Here is a 26,371-nt window from a genome sequence, read left to right on the forward strand (position 1 = left end):
ATTCATTCACCCTGACGGACAGTGTACTGCTCGTGTTCTCATCGACGGCATACGCCACCACATCGAGTTTATCATCCTTCCAACGTGTATCCATGAACTTATACTTGGTTGGGACTTCCTACATTCTGCTTCAGCCGTCATTTCATGTAGAGAAGAAGTTGTCCACATCACAGATACAGAGCTTGAACCTGTTGCGGACTCTTCACTTTCATGCGTGAACTTGGTCCTCGCTTCAGACTACGTCCTGCGTCCTGGTCACGAAGACGTTGTAGCCGTAACGTCCAGTCAGATCGCCGACGGAGACGCCCTAGTCGCCCCTTCTTCCCGCTGTACTTCTCGCGGAATTCTCATTGCCACCTGTCTCGTCCGGTTTTCACGCGGCCGCGCCCTTCTGTCTGCTTGCAACACGACCCCAGATCCTGTGATGCTGCCCAAAGGGATGACTGTGGCAACCCTCGCCGACACTCAACCAATCTCTCTAGTCACGCTTTGCCCTTCTTCATCGCCAGCACCAACCTCAGGTTTGGATGATTCTTTCCCTCCTCCAGCCGTTCTTGGTTCTGACCTAACAGCCGCGCAGTCCGAAGCCTTAATGGTGGTCTTGGCAAAACACAAAGCCTGTTTCGATAGCTGTTCCTCTGTGTTGAGCCAAACTCCTGCGGCTACACACCATATCGAAACCGAAGGTTCCGCTATAATACGACGACGCCCCTATCGTGTATCGCCGTCCGAACGAAAGGTCATTGAACAACAGGTCGCTGACATGCTTGCGCGGAAGATAATACGACCTTCATCTAGCCCATGGGCGTCTCCCGTGGTCCTGGTAAAGAAGAAAGATGGCTCAGTTCGCTTTTGCGTGGATTATCGAGCGCTCAATAAGATCACACGCAAGGACGTATATCCAATACCTCGAATTGACGACGCTTTGGACACACTACAAGGGGCGGAGTATTTCTCCAGCATTGATCTTCGATCAGGATATTGGCAAATTCCGATGAACGAGACTGACAAAGAAAAGACCGCATTCGCTACACCGGATGGCCTTTATGAATTTAACGTGATGCCTTTTGGCCTTTGCAATGCTCCTGCCACATTTGAGCGCATGATAGACAACGTACTTCGTGGTCTAAAATGGAAGACATGCCTCTGTTATCTGGACGATATTGTCATCTTTTCGTCTGACTTCAGCCAACATCTTCAACGATTAGACGAAGTTCTCAAGTGCCTTGCGAATGCTGGTCTCCAGATCAATACAAAAAAATGCAAATTTGCAACCAAAACAATAAAAGTATTGGGTCACGTCGTCTCAAAAGATGGCATCCAGCCTGACCCCGACAAGATTAGTGCCGTTCTTCAGTTTCCTCGCCCCCAGCAACAGAAAGATCTACGTAGTTTCCTCGGCTTGGCGTCATATTTTCGTAGGTTTATACGCAACTTCGCAACAATAGCAGCTCCTCTACACAAGCTACTGGTTACCGGTGCCTCTTTCACGTGGACTAGCGACTGCGAGTCGGCTTTTCAAGCTCTTAAGCGGCATCTTACTTCCGGACCAGTGCTTCGCCACTTCGATAATCGTGCCCCCACCATACTCCATACTGACGCAAGCGCACAAGGTATTGGCGCAGTACTTCTGCAACGTAATACAGCATCTAAAGAGCAAGTCATAGCATATGCCAGCCGAACACTTTCTCCAGCTGAGCGGAACTACACCATTACAGAGCAAGAGTGCCTGGCTATCGTTTGGTCGATTCAGAAATTTCGCCCATACCTTTACGGCCGCCACTTCACCATCGTCACCGACCATCATGCTCTGTGTTGGCTGTCATCAATGAAAAACATGTCAGGACGCTTAGGACGCTGGATACTCCGCTTGCAGGAATATGACTTCACTATAACGTACAAGTCTGGAAAACACCATCATGATGCAGACGCATTGTCTCGCTGCCCACTCTCACTCTCTCCAGGTAACGCGCCGTCGTCTTCCCAACCACGTCGTTCCGATGCTACGCCTGCCTCTCACCAACTCTCGATAACATCCCTGGACCAAGTTACGCTTTCATCACGCTCTGATTTCGTCTCGCTTCAGCGGGCCGACTCCTACTGTCGAGCTCTCATGGATCGCCTTAGTGGGTTCGCCGAACCGCCCAACAGCCGCTTGCGACGCCAACTTCGACAATTCCGCCTTCAAGGTGGCGTGCTACACCGCTACATTTACCACCCAACAGGTCACCGGTGGGTCCCAGTTCTACCTCGCTGCCTTCGTTTGCGGGTATTAGAGGCACTTCACGACGATGTATCGGCTGGCCACTTAGGCTTCCACAAGACTTACGACCGCATAAAGACCCGCTGCTTCTGGCCTGGCCTATCCTCAACGGTGGCCAAATACATTGCCTCTTGTGCGTCATGTCAGCACCGCAAACGCTCGACATCCCCTCCTGCCGGTTTACTACAACCTCTCCCTTGCCCGGACGCACCTTTTGAATTTGTTGGCATTGATTTATATGGTCCCTTGCCGTTGACACCCTCCGGTCACCGTTGGATTGTCACTTCGGTCGACCATTTAACAAGATATGCCGAGACTGCCCCTCTGCGATCCGGCACCGCTTCTGAGGTCGCCGACTTTTTCTTGCGCGCCATCGTCTTGCGCCATGGGGCTCCTCGCGTTCTTCTCAGTGACCGTGGCAAGGCGTTCATTTCACAAGTCCTCGAGGAAGTTCTTCGAGCCACTAATACCGTCCACAAATCTACGTCCACTTATCATCCGCAAACCAATGGCCTTACTGAGCGCTTCCACCGTACGCTGTCTGACATGATTTCCATGTACATCCGTCCTGACCACACTGACTGGGATAAAATTCTTCCTTTTGTGACATTCGCATATAACACTGCTATTCAACGAACTACCGGCTACAGCCCTTTCTTCCTTGTGTATGGACGATCTCCTTCCACCATATTCGACAGAGAACTATTTTTCGCACCTTCTTCGCCTAACGCGTCGCTTCCGGAAGATTTCGCTGCCCGAGTTGCACATTGCCGTCAAATCGCCCGGCAAAGCACAGAAGCTACCCAAGCTGAGCGCAAGCGTTACTGCGACAACAAACGCCGTGACCTACGTTTTCACCCTGGAGACCAAGTCCTGCTTTGGACTCCAGTCCGCACCCCAGGCCTCTGTGAGAAGTTTCTCCCACGCTACATTGGCCCATACACCGTTGTGCAGCAAACATCTGCAGTGAACTATCTCGTTCGCCCAGTACACTCCGTCACTGACCGGCGCCGCCGGAATGCTGAAATTGTTCACGTCTCGCGGATGAAGCCCTTCACTCCCCGTTTAGATAATCTCTAATCTGCGGCCAGGCTGGCCGCTTCCATGACGGGGGGAAGTTAGTGTAAGCACTATTAACGTACTTCGTCGTTTTCATTTGTACATAGCCATCATCATCTTCACTGTTCTTCGACTTCTTCGCGCGTGAGCTGGGGGCGTTGCCTTTGGTGGAATAAACAGCGCTGGACAACTTGATCGGTCTCGGTATTATAATATATATATATATATATATATATACAGAACATTTACAAATCGGCTGTGGCAGATGGCTTCATTCTAGTCCGCTCGAGCTGGATTATTCAAAGATGCGGACTTGCACGAGAAATCGAAACACATAACCAATCAATTGACAGATATTATCTAATAAACTTCTTATTTAATTAGTTTACGGCACAAAATGCAACTTACAAAGTGTAGCCCGCGAGTCTCCAAGACATATTCACTTAGATCGAATCTTGAGGAGATGGCATGGATTTCGAGATAAGTACCATCAAACTAGAGGTAAGAAATGCACTGTTGTTCCACACATTAAAAAAATCTTTCTTTTGCATTGAATCACAGAGGAACTGGAACACCGTGTATTTCATCACACATTTTGACAATGAATATCTTGAAATGGGTGTCATGCTGAAAATTATTTCCAAGCGGATAAGTCTTGTAAACTCACTAGCTACAATTCGTAAATTGCAATATTTGCCGCAGTCTAATTAATTGAGATATACATGGTGCATTTTTGCTAATTAGTTGCATATGTGTTTCGATTTCCCGTGCACGTAATGTGCGCATTTTTGAACAATCCTGCTCAAGAACTGGAATTGTGCTATCTGCCACAGGCGACTAAAAAAATTTTTGCAACGCCTAAGAATTATTACCCGGTATATAGTCTAAATGACGGTGGTTTGCTCCGGTCAGCTGTCGGTTACAGTTCGCTCCTCGAAGAGGCCAGATGTGTGTCGAGTGAGCTCCTAACACCATTTTGCAATGTGGCGAACGCGGCTTAAATCATGGATCCGGGACCTCAAACATGTGCGACGCAATGCTTGCGCAAAACCCGCCGTGGTTGCTCAGTGGCTATGGTGTTGGGCTGCTGAGCACGAGGTCGCGGGATCGAATCCCGGCCACGGCGGCCGCATTTCGATGGGGGCGAAATGCGAAAACACCCGTGTACTTAGATTTAGGTGCACGTTAAAGAACCCCAGGTGGCCGAAATTTCCGGAGTCCTCCACTACGGCGTGCCTCATAATCAGAAAGTGGTTTTGGCACGTAAAACCCCACAATTAAAAAAAAAAAATGCTTGCGCATTTCTCTCGCATTTACCGCTAAATCGCCACTGAATATTTTTATATTACTAATCCCGATCTGAGTTTTAGCCTTTATATTATTGTAATAGTTCGCTTCTGTTTATTTTCTTCTATAATTTTTAGACTTTTCGCACTATATGTTTCTGTTCCCGCTTGCCCTGTATGGGGGCGTAGACTTAATCAAGGCTGATCAATGGCCGCTTGTCTGCGACCACCGCAGACAAGCGCACACAAGATTTGTGTGCGCTACAGGACGAAGCTTCTCCCAGCGATCTCTAATTACCCCTGTCTACATAAAGCAGTGATCACGTTAATGACAAGGATAATGATCGTGATAATTTTTTTCATAAACCGGTATATTTAAATATTCACCATGAATGAGCTACTAGCACAGCACTAATAAGCGTTCGCACGATATAGCAGTTTGGCCATAGGGAAATATGGTGAGAATCTTCTTCTGATTGTTGTTGTTGCTTTCTCGCTTTTCTAACACGCATAATTTGTTTTTGCATCGTACGAGAGTTCTCGGTACGTTTTGTATTTGCATATTATGGTGTTACGCTGAGATAAGAATCCCTTATAAAATGCATGACGCCAGTGCCACTAAAGATAGCAATTTGCGACGTCTACCGTGGGAGGCGGGCTCCACCAGGCCAGCAGTCTGCCAGGACAACTGATAAAATGCGGCGCGGGACAGGAGCTGAGAATCGGTTTTCCGGTGCTTGTCGAAACCTGATCGCCATTTGGAAAGAAGCTCATACTATTGTGCCGGGTGGGAACGCGGGAACGAATGTAACGCAGAGCGTAATTTTCTCATGAGGCGCGGGAGAAATTTATGCGCTTTGGTGTGCCGCGTTGTGTACTATACGTCAGGAATCCCGCGTAGAGTGGGAATGTTTAGAGCGGTAATTGCAGTGAATATGTATTCGCCTGAGCAAGAGTCTACAGAGCAGGGATTCCGCAACAAAGCAGCCTATGAACATTATATTTGAAATTGACTGACTGCTGTCCAAACTTGGCATTGAGAACTTTACAGCGCACTCGTCTATTTCAGTTTTGTGCTTCTGAATTGGGAAGAAATTCACTTTTATCGGCGGGCCTATGCTCCGTATACTTTTTCTCATAAGTTGCTTCTTCGCTCATATGCTCAGTATGAAAGACATCTCGAAGTCAAAGAAAATGAAAAAAAAAAAATGAAATGAGCCTCGCTGGGATAGTACCAAACAAAACAGCGCTGCAGAGGTTAAGAACAGCCTGCAACTTAGAGGAAATCGCGTTGTTGTTACCAAGCGCCCAACGGGGAATGCGTCGATAATCGGATGTTCTATCATTCCGCCAACCAGTCCCTAGGTTTTCGTTAGCGCATACACAGCGTGGTGAGTTAGAAGAACCCAACGAACGACCAGGGGCCCGGTTATAAATGTCAGTGATAGCAAACTTGAAATGAGTGCCAAGAACTCGATAAGAATGACTATAGGGGATCAGCGCATGCTCACCGCCATTAGAAAGTTTTAGCGTAGCATACGCGAATGTCTGGTTTACGGAACTCAAAAGTACGCTTATACATAGTGAGCGTATTTAGCAGAACTGGTATAGAATGCTTTGCGTGCTTACGCTTCAGGTGCAGACATTTTTATTTCGCGCAGAAGATTTTATTTCGTATGCGACAGCATTTACATGTGGCGGCCAACCTTCGTCCGAAGCAGGCAAGCCAAAGCCTGTTTCCGACGATTGCGTTTTGCCGGTGAGAGTGGAGGAGAGCGCACGCCCCAAGCAGCGATTTCGCTTCTCCTCTCTCCTTGTATGCGATGCGCCAGCGTTTGCGTGCAGCACAACGTGAGAACCCCCGTCTCGAACCACCAACCCTTTCCTTGGAGCTTTGAATGTCATCCTAAAGCGCCCCATTCATGTAAACGCCGCTTTAGCGCCGCTGAAGAAAGGCGCGACGCCTCTCACCTGTCGTTGGTGTGAGCGGACACGCGGCCCGTCCGTCGTCTCAGCGCACATCCTTGACCCTGGCGAAGCTGAGCGGCGTGGTGAGGGCGGCCTCCGTGGTGAACGCCAGCGACTCCTTGGCGCTGCGAGGCCGCTCGCTCTCCGACAGGTCGCTCGACTCGTCGTTGGGGGGCGTCGCCGACTGCGGGGGAGGGTCGGTCAAGTTGTCACTGCCACGGGGCTGGGAGCGAAAGCTCTTCGACAGCTTGTGTTGCAACCGTGTGCGTGCTTGTGTTTCCCGCTGGGAAACTGAGTAACTGGACACCCATAATCACTTTATTTTTTTTTTTTAATAAACAGTTGGGGAACTTAGCGCGGTGCGTTGTCGTTCCCGTGTCTATCCTTGTCCTTTTACGGCTAATCCGTTTCCCAGCGTGACAGGCCAACGATACCGAATTACTGACTTGGTCATGTGCGTGCGTTTGTTTGCACGTAAAGGACTAACTTATCAAATTCCATTGCTTTTAGTGATCCATCCTAGCACTTCAACTGTACAAGAAAGTGAACGTGTTTGTCGCTCAAGCAAAATCTAGAGTCTTGTTCACGTAGCTACTGAGTGTAAGGGAGAAGTTGAAAAATAACTCAGTGATCTCTGGTAAAGGTAGTCTTGGAGTTCAAATAGAAAATTGGGCCAAGTTCTATTGCCACATCAACGTGTTTTGATCATTTGAGAAGGCTCCCGAAGTCACGCTATAGTCATCAGACGTAGCCGCAGCAAGGCAGCACGCGTATAACCGACTGCCGAGACCTGCACCTGACATACGGATACGGATACGAAGAAGTTTATTAAAAGCATCCTGAGACACATGACATATGCGAGTTTATTTTGCACATTGTGTGGCTGGGGAGGACGTAAGCCGCATGGTTTATCGTCTGCAACGAATGCGGAGCTCTCTCCTCAGACACGTTTTTTCCTACGAAGTATGTTACGAATCATGCTAACCGCCTCGTTCCCGCTGGTTTCTTACAAAATAAGGAGAAAAGAACAAACATAGGACGCACTAGGAAGACAAGAGAGCGTTGTGTGGGCCAACGCGGTCAAACGCAGCGGTGCTTCTGTGTTGGCCTGTCGCAGCAGGTTGGAACCACCTGTCTCTCGCCTGCCAGCATCCAAGATTCATAGTGTGTGTACAACCCAAGACCTTTGCGCGAGCAGCTTCAGAAATACGGCCACGTTTGCGCACCGCCTCAAAATGACCTAGCTGCCGTGCACTCTCTCGAAAGGCGTCTCCAGTAAGAAGTCACGTTCCTTAAGCAAATGCGGCATTTTGTGTTTATCATCTACGTGTGAAAAGAACTGTGATGTCCAAGCAGTCAGTGTGCCCTCTTGTTTTTACGCGACGTTTTATTCCCTCTGCGGGGTGGTCTGCCTTCTTCTGACTAATCTATTGTCATCAGCCTCGCAGGCGACAGTCGAAGAGCTTCCATGACTCCGAAGGTTCAGTCAATACAGTGATTGTTGTGCCCAAACTATTTCTATTCCACGAGCAGCGTCTGTACTGAAAAGCTGCGCGCATACAACTGCACAATTCCTTCTGTGCTGTGTAATACAGTTGCATCGCACAGGCAACTAGGAAACTGAACAGAAAAAGAAACAAGTACCTAAGTGAAGACAAACAGTATACAATGCCACAGAAGTATGCTGTATAGCCTATTTTTTATATATTTACTTTAAAAGATGCTGAGAGCTCCATACCGACCATATAGGTCGACATTCACCGCTTGTATGGGTGAATCAGTCAGGATGAATAAGAAAATAATGAGCGAAAAGGTACGTCACATACAAACGCAAACAGTAATATAAAACACGCCAGAGGATCACAGAAATACGGATACTTGAAATGATCAGTAGTTGAACGAAGGAGTATACCGCTGAAGCAAACGTTCTGACAAAGGCGTTTGTCGTCGTCGTGGTTCGACACTTGTTCGACCACAGCTGGAGCAAACGCTCCTGCAAACGGACTTGGCTCAGTCGTGGTGACGAAGTCGAACCCCTTTGTCGAAACGCTGGCTCATGCGACATTCCTTGTTCGACGACTGCTAGTCGTCATCATCATCGTGATAATCATCATCAGCTTATCTTTATGTCCACTAAAAACAGCACGGCCTCTCCCAGCGACCTCCAACTACCTTTACCTTGCGCTAGCTGGTTCCAACTTACGCCAGCATATTTCTTAATTACACCACCCCACCTCACTTTCTGCCGTCCTCGGCTGAGCCTCTCTTCCCTTGACACCCACTGTGTAACGCTAATGGTCCACCGGTTATCTACCCTACGCATTACATGGCCTGCCCAGCTTCATTTGTTTCTCTTAATGTCAACTAGAATATCGGCTATCCACGCGTTTGTTCTGTGATCCACACCGCTCTCTTACTGTATCTTAACGTATACGCCTAACATTTCTCTTTCCATCGCTCTTTGCGAGGTCCTTCACTTGTCCTCGAGCTTCTTTGCTAACCTCCAAGTTACTGCCCCACATATATGTTAGCACAGGTAGAATGCAATGATTGTACTTCTTTCCAGCGACAATGGCAAACTCCCAGTCAGGATTTGGTAATGCCTGCCGTACGCACTCCAACCCATTTTTATTCTGTAAATTTAATTCTCGTGGTCAGGGTCCCCCGTGAGTAATTGACATAGACAAACGAATTCTTGCACACACTCCAGAGGCTGACTGGCGATCATGAATTCTTGTTTCCTTGCTAGGCTATTTAACGTTACCTTTGTCTTCTGCATATTAATATTCAACCCCACTATTGCACTTTGTTAGTTAGGTTCCTCAATCGCTTGCTAAGCAAGTACACATTAATGCACACGCACGCCAGAGGTGGCAATCTCACCAGAGGTGGCTGCGGCGGTGCTGTCCTGGTGGTCATGAGTGCCACGGGCCGGAAGACGCCGCCGAACACGGGTCCCGCCGCCAAGTCGGCCGCCAGTTCGGGACTGCGCGACGAGGGGCAGCCGGAGCTCATGGATGCTGCTGCCTGTATTACCGAAATGAAAAGAAAAAAAAGAGAGGTTACAATGGACGCCCGATGAAACTGCATGTATATGTGGGGCGTGTTTGTTCGCAACTGCGAGAAAGCGCGTTTTGAGAAAACTGCTTAATTCTAGTACTCAAAGGCAAGTACATGGTTTTACTCGGACAAGCCTGGTGGTGTTTTGCGAGCAACGAAGGCGCTCTTAACCTCCTTAAGGGGTACTGGCCTCTACAACGCATTATAATTACTTCTTAATGTGCGTCCTCGTGCATGTTTGTGCGTGTGTACAATCTATGAATGCGTCATATCATTTGTCATACTCGTCATCTGGGGTAGTACGCTAGGCGTCAGAGGCAAAAATCTCCGGCATTCATTAAAGAATGCTTTTTCTCTCTCAGCGACTTGTATTAACATAAGACCATAAAAAGAATGTGCTCGTTGGAGCTATAGCTTAACTATCTTAGCATACAAGTTTTAGGAAGGCGCCACCGCGCTTAAAGATGAGACGATTATTTAGACTTTTGACATGCCTCCAACGACTCTTTTGAGATTTAATAAATTAAATGAGCGTAGAAAGAAAAATCATGGACAAGACAAGACAACGAACAGCGCAACGGCTCTCTAACAACTTATTTATTTCAGGAAAAAGTAAAAGAACAGTTCAAATAAAAGAAACATTTAAAAAGAAAAAAGAGGGAGCTGATCTTTTATCATATTCTTGCGAATTTAGCTCTTCCAGCAACCTATTCTCTCCCTTCCTCAAGGGAGAGAGAGAAACTTACAGATGGGCAGGGAGGTCCGACTGAGCTAAACGTTCCACATGCCTGCTACTTTGCAATGCAAATGGGGGACGGGGAAGAAAACGAAGGATGAATGATGGTGATACGAGAAAAGTTTATAGATGTATCAATAACGGAACCTACTTCCATGTTTTTTTTGTTTTGATCACCCCTGGTAACGTTTGTTTTCGCACATGTGCAGGCCGTACGCTATCCTTGCACTTACTGTGGCTAACCTCCCTGAATTTCCTACCCTTCTGTATCTCTCTCTCTCTCTCTCTCTTTCTTGGCTCTTCCTGAAATACATCAGTTAGACGTACAAAGGCCTACCGTTTGTTACGCGAGTTAAGTTACGGAGGAGCTGTGGCTTCTATGACGCTAGTGTTGTTTCGACCCGTAGGGCTCGTGTTATAACTACTTTGGCTGCCACAAAATTTATGTAGCTCTTTTTCTGAATACGCCAACTTGGCGCTCCTATCTAACGGTCACATCTGTCACCAGGTGTCTCGCCTTAGCCATCGCCGCAGAACGTTTTCGACGGCAACAGAGCCGACTTCGAGAGCGCTCGTGCAGACCTGGGCGGCCAGTAGGTGCGGGGCGTACACGGCTGCGGCAGCGGCGGCCACGGCGGCCGCTCCTCCGGTGGCGGCAGCACCGCCGGTTCCCACCGGTCCCGACGACGTGGCTCCCACGGGAGGAGACCCGCTGGCCACCGGGTACGAGTAGCAGCCCGACGAGCGGTACGGGTACGCGGGCTGCGGGTGGTAGTACGGGTAAGGCGGGTACGGCAGTCCGCCCAGAGCCTGGTACATGAGTGCCGGCGACGGCAGGTTCTGCAGGAACCACGAGGAGGGCAAGCCTCCGTACAGGAGTGCCGCCTCGCTCAGGCCGAGCTTCTGCAGGTCCAGGGGGCTCCCTGCACAAGTGAATCACGGGTACGCTCGCTTGCGGGGGGTACCTCAGTGCGAGAAAGAAAGAAACACACTTTTTTTAAGTTTTCGTTCTGTTTCGACATGAACCGAACGAAAAGGAGCTGTCTACTGAAACCTCTGTAGGACTAGGCTCAAGGACCCGCAAGGCAGCAGGTCAGGTAGTCAGTCGGTCAGTCAGTAGGTCAACGAGCCAATCAGTAGGTCAACCAATCGATCAATCGATCGATAGATCAATCAATCAATCAATCAATCAATCAATCAATCAATCAATCAATCAATCAATCAATCAATCAATCAATCAGTCTGATGTCCTTGTTACAATTCACTATCAGAAGAGTGACTACATGCAAAAGCGCGAGCATTGCGTTATTTTAGCATGAGTCGGGGTTGACAAAAGCAAAAGCGCACTCACATGCAACTGGTGCGATCGAAGCAAGGAGAACGGGCGTTAAAAGAACCGCTGAGAGAAGCATGCGCGAAAAAAAAGAAAGCAAGAAAAAAAGGAAACAAAATCAATTTTTCCTCTCAGAGGCATTTCTTTGGTGGCCAGGCAGTCGAATCGTCAAAAAGAATGTAAAGAAAAAAGAACGCACGCATCAGCGCTTGACGACAACTTTACACTATACCGCGCGACTGGCTGTGCGAGACTTGAAAAACAAGTGCTCCGTTAGTTCCTTCGTTGACGCAACAAAAGGAGCCTGCGCCATCCTGCATGCGCGCAGGAACCGCAGGCTCCGAAAAACAAAATGCTGCGTATATATAGGGTCGCGAACTGGGTTTCCCCGCCCCGTGGAGGAAGGAAAGAAGGAGACTGCTCACAATGGCACTGTGTGCGCGGTGTACAGCGGGAAACCTTCGTCGTCGCGCCGCCGGACGTTTCCTACAACGCCAGACGCAAAGACAAACAGAGCATTAACGGCCGCATTGTTCCGCCGCACTCGTTTCTCGATTGCGTCCGTCTCTCGCGCGCCCAGCGTGCGCTAAGCCTTCGCGTCGTCGTATACGCTCCAATTTGCGCGCCTGCCAGCCATCGAGCCAGTGTTCTTGTTAAACACAACCTCGGCGGCACCTCGAACCCTTTCCCGTCCCCGTGTCCCTCTCTGCAGAGCCAGATGCTCTCCCACGGGGACAACTCCCCACTCCTCCGTCATCACTGTCTGGCCTCGTTTCTTATTGAGTTTAATCTTGCATAGTGCGGCGCTCCCGCATCGATAAGTGATGAGAGAGAGCCTCGCGCCGTTGTACTCTCGTCTCACGGGCGCAGTGCGACGCCGAGCTTGACAGCTCTCGGAAAGTTGTCGCTCAGACTGGTCCTCGCGATATTGCGGAATTTTTTTTTTTTCCGGAGCGAATTCTCTCGCTCTTCGTGTAGAAGTTGCCGCGGCTGCGTTCCGCACGCTCTGCAGCCGATGACCGGCTCGGATTTTGTGAATGGAACGTGGATGCGCTTAGCAGCACACTGCCGTGGGCCAAACGAGGCTCAATGTTTTCTGTGGAAGATGCAGGCGCATGATGTCAATACAGGTGCGCATAAGTATGCGCAGACGGGCCGTGGTTATAGCACTAAAGATTGGGCGTCGAAGTAGACTACGGGTAGGCGGCACCTTGCGACAGTCTCTCTCGAAGCAATGAACCGGGAAAAAGAATGCTTGACAAGAAATGACGCCAGCGGTACAAACACAAACATGACGCAAGCGATAAGCGTCAGTGCTCGCCAAGTATACATTAAGCCCGTACCGAACCGTACCCGCTTTCCAGACGCAATGGTCATAGAGCCACCATGTTTTGGACGCCATATATTCCGAAATTGAAGCCGAGAAGTAGAGAGGTCATTCCTGGTGAGAAGAAGTCCAAAGGCTGGCTCCACTTTCGATGTAGCTGCTTACATGCCCCCTAATAGGCTAAAAAATGTGTTGGCGTTCCAGTCAAGATTGTCGCTAACTGCCTGAAGCACGCTTCTGGGAGCACTGAACTCGAATGCCAATGTAGTTAGAACCTATTTTAACGCCGGATATCTCGAAAGTGGTGCTATATAGCGCTCCTGAAGCCAGCTTGTAACGTTTTTCGCGTAGTTCGATCGTTCGCGATCAGGCGTATATAGTGGCCCTTCCGGTGGCAGTTACCAGCCTGATTCTCTTTTCTGTCTGCGTATATATGTTTTCCAAACAAATAATTATATTAATATGAATAATAATTATGGCTTCTGTTGCGCGGGGACGTCCTCGGCAGGACTGCGGGCGTCGTAATATAGCGCACGTGCGTGCGAAATATAGTTCGCGAAATAGTTCGCTAAATACCGATGCGTGCGTAATTAATTGCCAGAGAAGTTTTGAGAAGAACTGGACCTGTGAAACGTTCCCATCCGCGCAAACAGTGTAAAACCCCGCTCACCACAAAAGGGCGAAGCAATGACTGCGATAGCAAGGTTTAGCGTCGCTTCAACTTCTCAGACTGTGCTCGATATATACGCGCGTCCGATTAGCGCGGACGCGACATACGCGAAAGCGCCAAAATTTCTGGCACCTTTAAAAGCTTTAAAACGCTGTGTAAGGCCAACAGGGACGCCACACGGACATCACTATAAGCTGCCCATAATAAGCCACACCAGTGAACTTAGATCACTTTCAGGTTTGAGCGCTGATATTGTTTTGCACTCTGAGATCTACGATAAAAGGTATACGCTGTGAATGTTTCGTGAAATTTGTTTGCGGGGTGCCATTCTCGAAATTCTGTGGCATAATCTAGTCATAAACGTAATATTTGATATGAGTAACTTTAGTGATTGACTAGCGTAACAACATAAAGCGCATATACGGCATGGATAAGCATATATAGCATACATATACCTAAATATATGCGGCGCCCCATGGCGACGGCGAGGGAGAGAATTCGCGTGGAGTGCTATCTATAATTGATAACGCAATGAAATTGGCCTGAATGACAGGGACTAACGTTACCTTTTCAGCTTTGGATCGGGAGCGTTTTCACTTTCCGGTGGCCCGGATGCTATCGCGGTTTGAATCTTGCCAAAACCAACGTTGAGTTGCATGCGCTGACTGTAACAACTTACACAACTTACTCTCATACAAGTTTGTGCTTATGCTTTTTGCACAAGCAGGACCAGAAAAGCGAGACAGGTCTAGCCTCCCCCCCCCCCCCCCCCGCACACACACACACACTCCACCCCTTTGATGCTGCCTTAGATCCGCCGCTCGCTCTTTATCTAGTTAACCAACTTACAATGTAACGCTATGAATTTAGCTAAGGGCATGTTAGCGCACATATATATGTGCACATATCGAGCTTCAAGAGGATTTGCTTTTGTAATAGTTGATACATGGAATTTAGAACCAGAACAACGCATACCAACGAAGGGGGAGAAGAGAGATCTGGCAAGACACGGCGCTGTTTGAGATGTACATAGAGATATTGCGCTCATGTAATGGTTCGTGCCCACTGTCTAGACTGCGTCGGCTGGGCCAATCAGTTTCAACGGCGCTTCCTGGTAGGAGTGTACAGCTTGCGAGTGCGGAAGCGAAGCTTGCTAGGTACAGGTCGTTATGGCGACATTGACTCCTGTAGGGATCCTTGTAACGAGGCTGAATTCCACACCGGTCGGTTACGTGCCCGTTTGAGAGAGCGCACGCGAGCGGGGGAGAAAGGTCTCGCCCGCTCTCTCTCTGCATTGAACCCTCTGGCCCCTGGCTGCATAAACATGCCACGAACGTGCTCGGAAACCGTCTGGCGCGCAGTGCTCGGCCCCGTCTCTGACTCCGGCTACGCTTTTGCTGCTTTCCAAGCCATCCGCATCGACGGAGCACCAACACGCGCCTACACTGTTCTTTTTTCTTTCTTTCTTTCTTCGCACGGTGAAGAAAACGCGCACAGATAGTAGTGGTCAGGACCCACTCCATGTTTCCTTAACTAACCATGGAAGCGCGCCGCGAGTTTGTTCTGTCCGATGATTTTTTTGTTCACTTGGTTCGCATCCCTTATGGAAGGCAAGGTCGGAGAGAGAGAGAGCGAGCACGGGTGGCGTGATTTATGCGCGCCTTTGACTTGGCTTGGCTCGGCTTCGCGCCTCGCTCGCTTTCTTGTTTCTCTATCCTCCTCTCAATTCGCGGTCGGTCGCATGCGGCAGTGGAGAACGGGTGCATTGTCTTCACGGCGGGGGGCTGCGCGCGATCTCCTTGCAATGCGTGGTGCCTCGGTGATATTTGTTTCCTTGTACGTACGCGCCACCCCGTGCTTTTTTTCTTCTTTCTAGCGCTTTCGCGTGATGTATAAGATGTAGTGACAGGCCTGGGGTTATCGTAACACGTATACGCGGCTTTGCGTTGGCGGCGCAGAATGAAACGCCTTGAGAATGACTGGACAGAACCAAAAGAACACGGAAAACCTGGAACGGGCTGTTTGCTCACCATTTTCATTTATTTATTTTTTCGCGAGGATGAGAGAACGCGAAGGCAACAATGCGTACAAAAGACAGGAATTTAAGTTAAACAAGCAGCGTTATCAATCGCGGCAAGTATGCCTACGCGTCGCGAGGCAACACTCCATATAATTATGACGCACGCCGTGATGAAGTGTTGTTAGGAAAATAAAGAAACAAGAAAAGTTCATGGGCTTCTCCTACAGGCTGCAGGAACTTTGCAGGCAACAACGTCAAGCGAATCGCGGTTTCATCTCGGCACTGTCTGCGCGACCACTGTTTCAATTCTGTGGTTTGTTCGGTGAATGGGGTGCTTTTGGGCTATTTTCTTCGAATGTGGACACGGCAGCGACTGTGACTGTTCCTTTGCGATATGCGATTCTCACTTTTGTTGCTGCATTTGAAGATGTAGTTATTTGTGTCCTTATGTCTGGGTTAGACGCACCCCGGTGCTTTACTGGCTATGGCGTATCGCTGCTTAGCAAGAGGTCGCGGGTTCAACTCCCATCCGCGGCGGTCGCATTTCCCACGGTGGAGGAATGCGAAAGAGCCCGTGTACCGTACATTATGCACACGTTAAGAAAAAACACCCAGGTGGTCAAAATTAATCCAGATCTACCCAATACGGTGTTGCTCGCAGTTCACTCTGCACGCTGCTTGGGGATATTTAAACTTGTCGTTTTCCTGACCGCCTCTCTCCACAATATCTAAGAGTGACAAAGCCATATACCGTGCTAACACACTCCAGAATTATACAGGACCCAGTGTGCGTGAACGCAGCACAATATTATAGATCATAACTGTGCGTTTTGAACAGGCGACGTCTTCATCGCAGCATTCGTCGGCGTGCATGTGGCTGCGTGGAACCAACGCGCCCACAGCTATACAAAGTTAAAAAAAAAGAACTGCGGTACACTCACACACAAATGCGAGCACTCGTACAACATGTTTCACTTTCCTGCCAACATGGTTAAGCTCGGACCTCTCGCATTCGCAGTTTGTAGTACGAGAGTAACGAGCCGTCTTTAGATCACAGACGAACGCAACTCACGTTGGCATACGTTCTACGAGTTCGCTCATCGTCAGACCACATTCACCGTAACACTATCATGCATTGCGGCAAACGACTACACCACACAAACAAGCCAAATGCTATAGGACCGTACTTAGATTTGAAAAAGAATGCCGTGACTGCAATGTTCCTAGTGAAGCACGTTCTGTCATGCAAAGGCCAGCTAGATTAGCTCCTTGGAACGATTTCACGAAATTTCTCCATTTTTCATTGACACACATAAAGAAAGCAAGATACGCCTCGTGAACATATACTGCAGGAATTTCGTACAGTGCATGACACGCAAGACACTTACACAGAATTTGACACCGATGGCTCGAAAGATGCCCATTTATGTCACAAACAGCGCAATTGAGGTACGTGGGAACACACAGTTAGACTACCACAGTTTGTATCAGTTTTCACTGCTGAGTGTTATGCCTTGTGGATGGCAGTATAACAGATTAGAAGTGTCAAACGCGAAAATCAATCATTTATATAGTTATGGATCGGGCAACCGCTACGCTATTGCCGTAGTCGATGAGCGCGGTAAATTAATAAGCGCGGCGTCACTAAGAACGAGCTCCATTCATGCCGCAGAAGAAGCAAGCATAGCACTTGCAATTACAATGAGGAGAGGCTCCACGATTTTCTCCGATTCCCGTACAGCTATTAGGAATTACTCAGCCGGCTTCGTCTCATTGGAAGCACACAAGTTACTTACACACAGTATTAGTACTCATAATCACGAGCAACTGGATAGCTCACACCTAGTCTGGTTTCCGGCTCATCAGGGCCATTCGGTCAGCCCCAATGGCTGCAATCCTAACGAGAAAGCTCACTCTGCTGTGCGAGATCTCACATGCCGCGCATCAGATCAGGAACTGCTCCAGGATGGCTGCGGCTCCTACAAAGACCCACTTACTACTTTTCACGAGATCACCTCACACTATAGGGACGGCAGGAAGTTTTTCCCTCCCCCCATCAGAAGCTCAACCGAGCTCAGGCAGTCACATTAAGAATGATCCAAACTAAATCTTATCCCACACCTTATGTGCTTAACAAAAGATTTCCCGGCGGGATGTAAAAGTTGTAGACACACTCCGTGTCTATTTGATCATATGTTCTGGCTGTGCCCCAACCAAATGGCTTCGGATCTCAACAGTGAGGAGGACTGGAGTCGGCGCATATCCAGCGAAGTCATCCAAGATCAACTCCTGGCCGTCCGGAGAGCTCACGACATCGGGAAAGCCTTTGGCCTACCGGTGCCTACGTGGGCGGAGCCACCGACTTAGCCTGGGCTTGTGCCCTCGGGCCCTAGTTTCTCTGGACCAAAATAATGTTCTTGCCATGCCATGCCATACAGATTATTTAGGTGCACATAATGCCCTGAATATACAGTCACAGTACGAACCCCATCATAGGTAACATCTTACATATACTAACAAACCTAAGTAAAGGCCAGACTGTTCGTTTCTGCTAGGTACCAAGCCACGTTGGGATCGATCCGCGGAAATGAAAAAAAGCGGATGAATATGCAGAAGGGCAAAAAATCTGAATGTTTCAAAAGTTTACATACCTGTTAAGGATAGGATTCAATCTGTTCGCAAAGCACTACTCTCTAACTGGCAATGCGAATGGAAATTGAAAGACAACAATAAACTTCAACTCATTAAACTTGCCCTAGGGGAGCGGAAGACATGCTACCATCAAGAACGCTTCATCTAAGTAATTCTTTGTCGACTTCGGATAGGCCACACGCGAATCACACATAATTTCTTACTGAGAGAGGAGGAAGAACTAACATGTGACAAATGCCATAAACCGTTACCAGTAATACGCATTGTAATCGCATGTCCACATCTCGAAACGCATAGACAATGTTGATGCTATGTTAGCAGATGATACGCTGATACCTCTGACTGATGCGACCGGCTTTTTAGACGAAACATATTTTTAACGTAAGCTTTAATTTCTGCAGGGTATGCTGCACTTACTAACGAAATTTTATCACCGTGTGTCTGGCGCAGCATAGCCTTAATCGCTTTTGCGCCAATAAACCCAATTTAACTAACTATATAACCAACATGGTTTGGGTAAATCTAAGGTCGTCGAATACTTGCAGACATAGGCGAAGAAACACTTCCAGAGAGTCTCAAAGGAGAGTCCCCTTTTTTGCGCGCCGTGATGTACGGGCAACGTGGCCAGTACGAACTGTTGACACCGGCTTCGTATCCGCCGTACTAAGCCCCGTGCGAGAAAGACGTGCCGCGCGCCAAACGTGTGCGGCGATCGGCCACTCCAAAGCGAGGTGCCGACAGAGAAGTCACTCACTCATGTGCTGACCGGGCCTTTTGGAAGCTGCTGCCGATAGCACAGCGCGTATAACGCACACGCTCATGGCCGTAAGTACATATAGGCAACGTCGGCCGTTGCACCGTTCGTTCACTTCGCATACAGCCCACCCGTGTAATATGCGACCATTCACCTCCTGCCACCAGGGGGCCACTGGTCTTACGGGCAGGTGAGAGGCCAAAGACCCGCGCGCGAGCTTTTCTTTTCTTCTGTGGAATGAATAAACAACAAAGTAGCTTTCATCGCTCTCCAACTGCCGTGGCTTTACTTCTATTCGATGAGAACTGTGTAAAAAAGAAACAAACAAAAACAATGACGAAGCTGAAATAGATAAAGAAAGCGCCAAGTCTTATAGGTGAGCCGGAAGAGTACACAGAAGGTCCAGAATTTGTCTAATACTTCATTTATTTATTATATAATGCAGGCCGGATGGGTCCAAGCAGGACGGGCAACACAATATGTTCACTGTGAAGACGACATGGTAGTGTGAAAGAACAATAAACAAAAAATGATCAGCATCTATTCATATAATGTCATGAGGCTCAGTTAGGTTAAGTTAGTATGCAGTACGAGAAAGAAAACTTGTATATAAAATGTCTTTGGTAATGATGCGTCTGTAGGTCTTATAGAGAAAGGGGAAAAGTGCAGTCAATAGCCGTTTTACCGTTATGATGTAAGCTCGAAAAGTTCAGGCGACATTACTTGCTTTCGAGGAATGTGCAAACTCAGAGCTTCTAGTGCAGGAGAAAAAAACAAAACAAGAAAACATGCGGACACACATTGAAATACGCGCATTGAGATATGCATAATACCGGTGCTATTAATACCTTGATAAATTAGAGAAAGGAGTGTTGACGTGATCAGGTCAACCAGTACACGGAGCCAGACCACATCGCTGTTCTACGAAACACTGCGTGCGATGTCAAACAGTACGAGTCAAAAGAGTTCGGAACATATAATGCGGTCATTGTTCAAAAACGCCGAACGCACACACGGTGTGGCAGGTATTAATACGTGCTGATTATGGAGCCCTATTCCAAAAGCCAGTCGAATGCGCTCACTAGCGCCCGCTGTTTAATTACGCCACGTATTATTGCGTTCATGTGCATGCAGTTGAACGGACTAGACTTTCACGAATGAATGAATGTAACGGTATTCGAAACGGCTCCTCGATATATATATATATATATATATATATATATATATATATATATATATATCGAGGTTTAGATATCGACTGATGCTACGTTCTCGAAATTACGGAGTGGCCTTTCGAGACAGCGAGGACACTCGGACAGCTCTAATCAAATGCTATAGAGCTCTTCGTTCGCAGAAGTTGCATATACCGATCTGAGGCAGTACAACCGAGCAAAGCAAACGTTCCGCTCCTTCGCCCTACTGTGTGCTCAATACTTTCCATATGTCTTGCGTCTTTATTTTTTTTTTTTTATTTTCGGTAAGAGCGATCATTCGCTGCCTTGCGTTTTCGCAGCGCATTAAAGAGTCGTACTCGAGAGTACTTGAGCCGAACATATATGGTAAAGAGGACCGTTTCAGGCTCGGATATACTCCACAGCTGCGCTCACGTTGATTTACGGCCCCGCTCTGAACTGCTAAACCCACTCGCGGAAGGCCGTAAAACGCAAGAAAACGACCGCGTAGCCGCCCGCGTACACGGGCTGCTCGCATGCATACAAGGAAGCGTATGGGCCGCGCGCTATACAGACGCGCATAATAAGCAAAACACACAGTAGCTCCGGGGGAGATAGTGTACACATGGCCAACGTTGAGCAAAAACAAGGAGCGCACGCAGAGAAATACAGTAAAGTGTAAACACGACCTGTACGCAATTGAGCCTACACGGACGCATGTATAGTATACGTGCGTATAGCACGTGCGGCACAAACTCGCGCTCTTTGTGCAGCGCGCAGCATGCGTGATGCGACGCCATGGCGTACAGTGTGCAGGCTCAGTTTTCGGCGCGAAACGAAAGAAAACTACACCAGAGAGAAGAAACAGGGCAGCAACCTCGCAGCATGCTCTACATCACGCACGTGTGATGCCGTCGGCGCATGCTCGCGCATAAGTTCAATCTGCCAAGCGGTCTTCCTTGGAAACATGCGAGGCTGTATATACGTGCCAGTCACGAACACCCCTTGAGGCTATAGGGTTATGAGCGTACAGAAATTGAGGGAGAAAGCGGGTAGGTGTCGTTAACCGAAGGTTACATCGATCGCAGAGAGAGAGAGAGAGAGAAGAAAGAAGACTGTGCGAAGGTTGTTGACCCCGATGCTATATAGCCAACCTACATCGACGCGTGATCGACCGTTGTTTTCAAAATATCGAGACTCGCAAATGCGCACATATGTGTAAGGGTTGCGTGAGCGTGTACACTCAACGAGGTGGCTCTCATATGCACGCGTAAACGTCAGTAACTCTCGGCTACTCCTCCCCAAGCTGTCCAGGGCGCGCGATGCAATAGAACGGCACTCGCGTTCTCATGAAAACGCAGCACCGAGTAAAAGGGACAACCGTAAAACAATACCACATGGAAGTGGAGGAAGGAATGGCAAAGGCAGCAGTGCTGTATGGCCAGCAGACAGCACAGAACAACGGGGACAACAAAAATGTGGCAGTTTCGCCCGAAAGGCGTGTACCACAGACTGCGATAACAAGGTTATCGCAGTCTGTGGTACACGCACTCTGTACACCGCACTCTCTGTATCGCACTCTCTGTACACCGCTTTAGCGGCTCAGGAGGGTTGACCGAACTGGCGCTACACACCTTATATCTCGCGTAATTAAGTACTTCTTTTTTTTTTTTCGCGAGTTGTTCTCTTACATAGAAAAAGTTTACAACTGCATTAGTTGTTTCTTCCTACTTTGCAGGCTTACAAAGCGACGCGGGCACTGCTACAATTCATGAAATCGACTGGCCTCAGTGACCGATTGTAGGCGTGAAGTGATGGAAACCGCTCGTGTTCCCACCGAGGGTACCTTCTTCCCTCCCTCTCCTTCCTTTCTTTCGATCCCTTAAACGTCTTCCCCCGTGTAGGGTAGCAAACCAGACGAGCGCCTCATTGACCTCCCTACCGTTCCTTCCTTCTTTTCTTCCTCCTCCTCCTTCTGACTTCCGTTTATCGTTTCTATTTGAAGGGGCGATGTTCTTGAGATCAAACACAAGCAACGCCAGCGTTATTTGTCAGTGTTATGCAGAAGTAAATACTATAATTTGTTGGTCTATAGCCCTCAATTAATGGTTTCAGTTTCATTACGAGCGTTTCATGGCACAAGCCTGCTCACGCCTAAGCGGCGTAAATACGGCCAGCACGAGCTTGGTGCGGGAACAGGAACACAAAATCAAGGTGGTGGGTGTTGTTTATTAGCGAGATCAAGGTGTGCTGCTGTAGCTGAACGAACGCCGTGAACTAATGACAACCACGCTAATGTGACATCTGCATGCAGTCGAGAGTTTGACGGAAGCCCGTCTGGTCGCCATGAGACATGACAAAGAAAGGCGTGCACCGACCAACTTAAACTTGGTCCAAGTAAGACAAGACGTTCCGGCTTCCGTACGGAAGACTTGTTCACAATGGGGGCGAAAAAAGTTCAAGAGCCTGTTTAAAACGGTTTCAGCATGTGGTGCAAGCACCGCGCGTAGGAAGGGGGGAGGGTGTCTTCGTTTCGATTGAGCTTCTCCTGTTGATTGTGTCTCGAGGAACTTCATGTACAGACGTGACTTCCAGCTTCTTCCCTGGGCGATTAGACTACAGTTCATCCAGTCAATATTGTGCGCAGTGATTGCTGTGTGCTCTGCCAAAGCATCTGAAGCGAACCTTTTCTTATCCAAATCGTTTTAACAATGGCGCAGCCCCTGTTTAAAGTTGCCTGTCTCTCCTATGTAGTCGCAATCGCAATTCGCGCTGGGGATCTTGTAAACAACGCCAGGAAAGGCTTCGTTCGGCAGCTTGTCCTTCCCACCAACGAGTGCGCGCCTCAGTTTGTGCACAGAAACGTGAGGCACCTCAACATCATATTTACGCAGCACATGTGATAAGGTCTCGCTTATCCCGAGCACGTAAGGTATGGAAGCGCGTTTTTTTAGGACGGGCGCTACCAGCTTGAAAGGGTTGAACAAACGGTGTTCCATGGCATTAATAAACGCAGGGAGGTAACCGCTCGTTGAAATAGCTTTCCAGACTGCCTGCACATCGTAACTTAGGTCTTCAGGTTTCGTGCAAATGCGGCTCACACGGCCCAAGAAAGGTAACTATACTGACCTCTTGTGAGCGTCAGGGTGCGCAGACATGAAACTCGGGTAGCGGCCAGTGTGTGTACTCTTTCTGAAAACGTTGAAAGAAAGCGCATCACTGCTTCTTTTCAACAACACACCCGAAGAAGGCAGTTTCTGGTCTGCCTCCATCTCCACCATGAATTGAATGGAATCTGCTGAATATCTGCATGCATTAAGCTTGATCGAATATAGGCACTTCTTGCTTGTCAGTGTCAGACACTGACGTTGTCAGTGTATTTAGAGACGAAGAAAGGAGAAAGAGGGGAGAGCGCGTTTTCTGGCATTCATCGCACAGGGTGATCGACATACTCATGAATGAGTTTATTCAGTCTGTAGAAAGTCTATAGACGTTTTACCCTGCAGCCTATAGAAGTCTATAGTATACTATAGAGGAGTTAGCCTTACACTGCGGTGGGGTCTACCTGTAAGCACCACCTTGGAGTCTGTGCACCTTGCTTACTAACGCGGTTTGTTTAGATAGTTTCTACGTTTCTTTACGGCCAAAAGAACACGTCTAATAGGAGGCAAACTACCTGGAGCTCATAGACACTCTATACAATTTCGAAACTCTTATATTTAGACGATTTTAAGAAAGTTCATATCCCATCCCCCGGCAAAAGATGGGCTTCACTAACCATCAGCAGTGAAAGGTGACTCTTCCCCAATCTAGTCTACTGTGGCACACGCGCCCACGCGTGCGAGTGCCGTGTGATGCTACAAGTCTTCTTTCCCGCTATATACGAACTTTCCGATGCGAGTGACGAGCTGCTCAGAGCGCTTCGTTCAGGGAAGTGTTCACCGCCGAAGTAGGCAGCCGTTCCTAACCCATCGCGCGCGCCAGCTCGCTAGCTGGCCCACCGCCGCGTTTTCTCCCGTGCGTGCGCGCCACCCGCTGAGGGGGGAAAGGGAGGAGGGAGGGGGGGGGGCGGCGCGCGGCCTCGTTCGAGTGGTGGCGGCGTCCTTCTTGTGCCATTAGTGGGCCGGGTACAATCTATAAATGCATAATGCACCGCGCGCATAGGTAATGCGGAACTCGCGCAGAACGAGCGGAGGAGGAGGAGGATGTTCGGAAATACAGTGGGAGAAAGAGAGGGCTGATGGGAAAGAGGTCGTGCCGTCGCAGCTTTCTGCGAGTTGGGGGAAATATAGCGAGCTCTGCATCGCACGCTAGAGGCATGTCAGCCGAGGTGCCCGCGGCCTTGTCCTGAGAGAATGGCGCCGTAACTCTCCCTCGAGACGTCACCGCGCCTGTTGTACTTACTATACGCGGAGCGCACGCTAAGCCATGGCTCTCGTCGTTGGTCGCGTCGGTCGGTATACGACCGACCAGAGAGAGGCCGGCCGCCGCCGTAGTGGCCCCGCTGAACGGCTCCGGTGGCCTACGCGACCGTTCCTCGCCGTAACTCAGCTGGCCCGCACTGGCGGCTCTTTACGAAGCTCTCTCTCGTGGGCGCGCACGCGTGCGTACTTCTTGAACCGCCCCGCAGAGGTGCAAGAAAGAGGCGAAGTGGCCTTTCTTTTTGCTGACGGTTTAGGCTGAAGAAATACCGCGTTTTGCCAGGGGTGACCCTGTCATTCTCGTGCGCGTATCGATGAACGGCGTTCCAGTGACGTCAGAGCCGCCTGCTACGCCCCCGCTAACGTAGCTTCATTTTCACTCGCGCTCTGACTGCGTCATCGTTTAGTACGGCGTTCTCCTATTACTATCTGTATTTCAATGCGAAAGCATTATACGCCCCATTACGCAAAAATCCGTCGGCGTAACTGAAAGATGGCCCTAAAAATGACCGACGGCGCAAAAAGTAAAAACACGTCAGAAAATGCTCGGATTCACTTCAACTTTCTTAGGGAGGTTCCTGTAAACAAGGTAAGTTAATGGCTTTGAAAATAAAGTTTGGTAAGTTTCGGTGTGGGTGGGAATCGAGCCCGGACCTTCGGGGTGCGAGACGAGCGCGCTTCACTTACGCCAAGGCGGCTCCTCGGTTCTGGTTGGCTAAAGGTGTGACCCAGTGCGTGCGTCATTGGGCACATGCCGGCGCAGCCAATGGGGAAGAGGCGACGCCACGTCGTGAGTGTATAACACGCGCGAGTTCATGGCATTCCGAGGTCTGCAAACGGTATAATGCTTTCCGCATTCTTACATGTAAGCACTCTTAAGTGTCTCTGCCTAATTTTTTTGTTAACGTTAGATTTATAAAATTCAGCAATAGGAGGACAACAAACGTTACATATTCAATGCATCTTTTATGTAATTAGCCAATGCACTATCTCAGTGGCTGTGGCGTTGTGCTACTAAGTTCGAGGTCACCGATTCGACACTGGCCGCATTTCAATAGGGGCGAAATGCAAAAACGTTCGTGGGGGGTACAGTTAGTTATAGATGCATAGAAATTCTGATATGGCTCCACTATGACTATAAGAGCTCGCTAATTGCACCTGTGTGCCGGTTTCTTTTCGTCGCCATGCTCCTATCGTGAAGCGACAGCTTTGTCCACATTACCTGAATTCTTTTAAAGCGCTTTCATATTAGCGCGCTTTTCTGAGGTTGATGCACACACTCAAATGATTCAGTCGTTCTTCTGAATAAAGCAAACTACGGAAGTGGTACGATAGAACGACCTTCGCTTCCTCATGAATGACCGGTTTAAATATGTCGGACGGTTAACAACTATCTATGTGGAAATTCGTACGTACCATTACAACTTGGATATTGTCATTCTGCATTAATATCACTCTTTAAAAAGTCTAATGGACTTAAGTATCGCAGGCCCTTGAAATAACTATGTGCTCATTGATGTTGGCAGGAATGTGGAGCCCATGCCTGAAGCAAAGGAACGAGCCTCCGAGCTGTTTACTTTTTTCTTCTTACGACGACGACGACGACGATGATGATGATGGTGACAATGATCATGGCGATGCTGGTAGAAT

General features: G+C 48.8%; 1 protein-coding gene and 1 long non-coding RNA gene across 3 annotated transcripts in view; one reads left to right on the forward strand and one right to left on the reverse strand.

Moving 5' to 3' along the window:
* Positions 1 to 26,371, forward strand: part of LOC140218513 (uncharacterized) — a 255,473-nt gene that overhangs the window by 33,158 nt on the left and 195,944 nt on the right. The gene's annotated exons all lie outside the window — the stretch shown is intronic.
* Positions 1 to 26,371, reverse strand: part of LOC126531150 (uncharacterized) — a 225,817-nt gene that overhangs the window by 23,901 nt on the left and 175,545 nt on the right. For both annotated transcript variants that reach the window (XM_072288287.1, XM_050178566.3), the window contains exons 2-4: positions 10,955 to 11,295; positions 9,460 to 9,603; positions 6,580 to 6,760 (exon numbers count right to left, since the gene is read on the reverse strand). In XM_072288287.1, the coding sequence (XP_072144388.1) occupies positions 6,620 to 6,760; positions 9,460 to 9,603; positions 10,955 to 11,295 (626 nt within the window). In that variant the 3' untranslated portion in view covers positions 6,580 to 6,619. The remainder of the gene's footprint in view (positions 1 to 6,579; positions 6,761 to 9,459; positions 9,604 to 10,954; positions 11,296 to 26,371) is intronic.

Source organism: Dermacentor andersoni, chromosome 5, assembly GCF_023375885.2.
Source record: "Dermacentor andersoni chromosome 5, qqDerAnde1_hic_scaffold, whole genome shotgun sequence".
In the NCBI taxonomy this organism is placed as follows: domain Eukaryota; kingdom Metazoa; phylum Arthropoda; class Arachnida; order Ixodida; family Ixodidae; genus Dermacentor; species Dermacentor andersoni.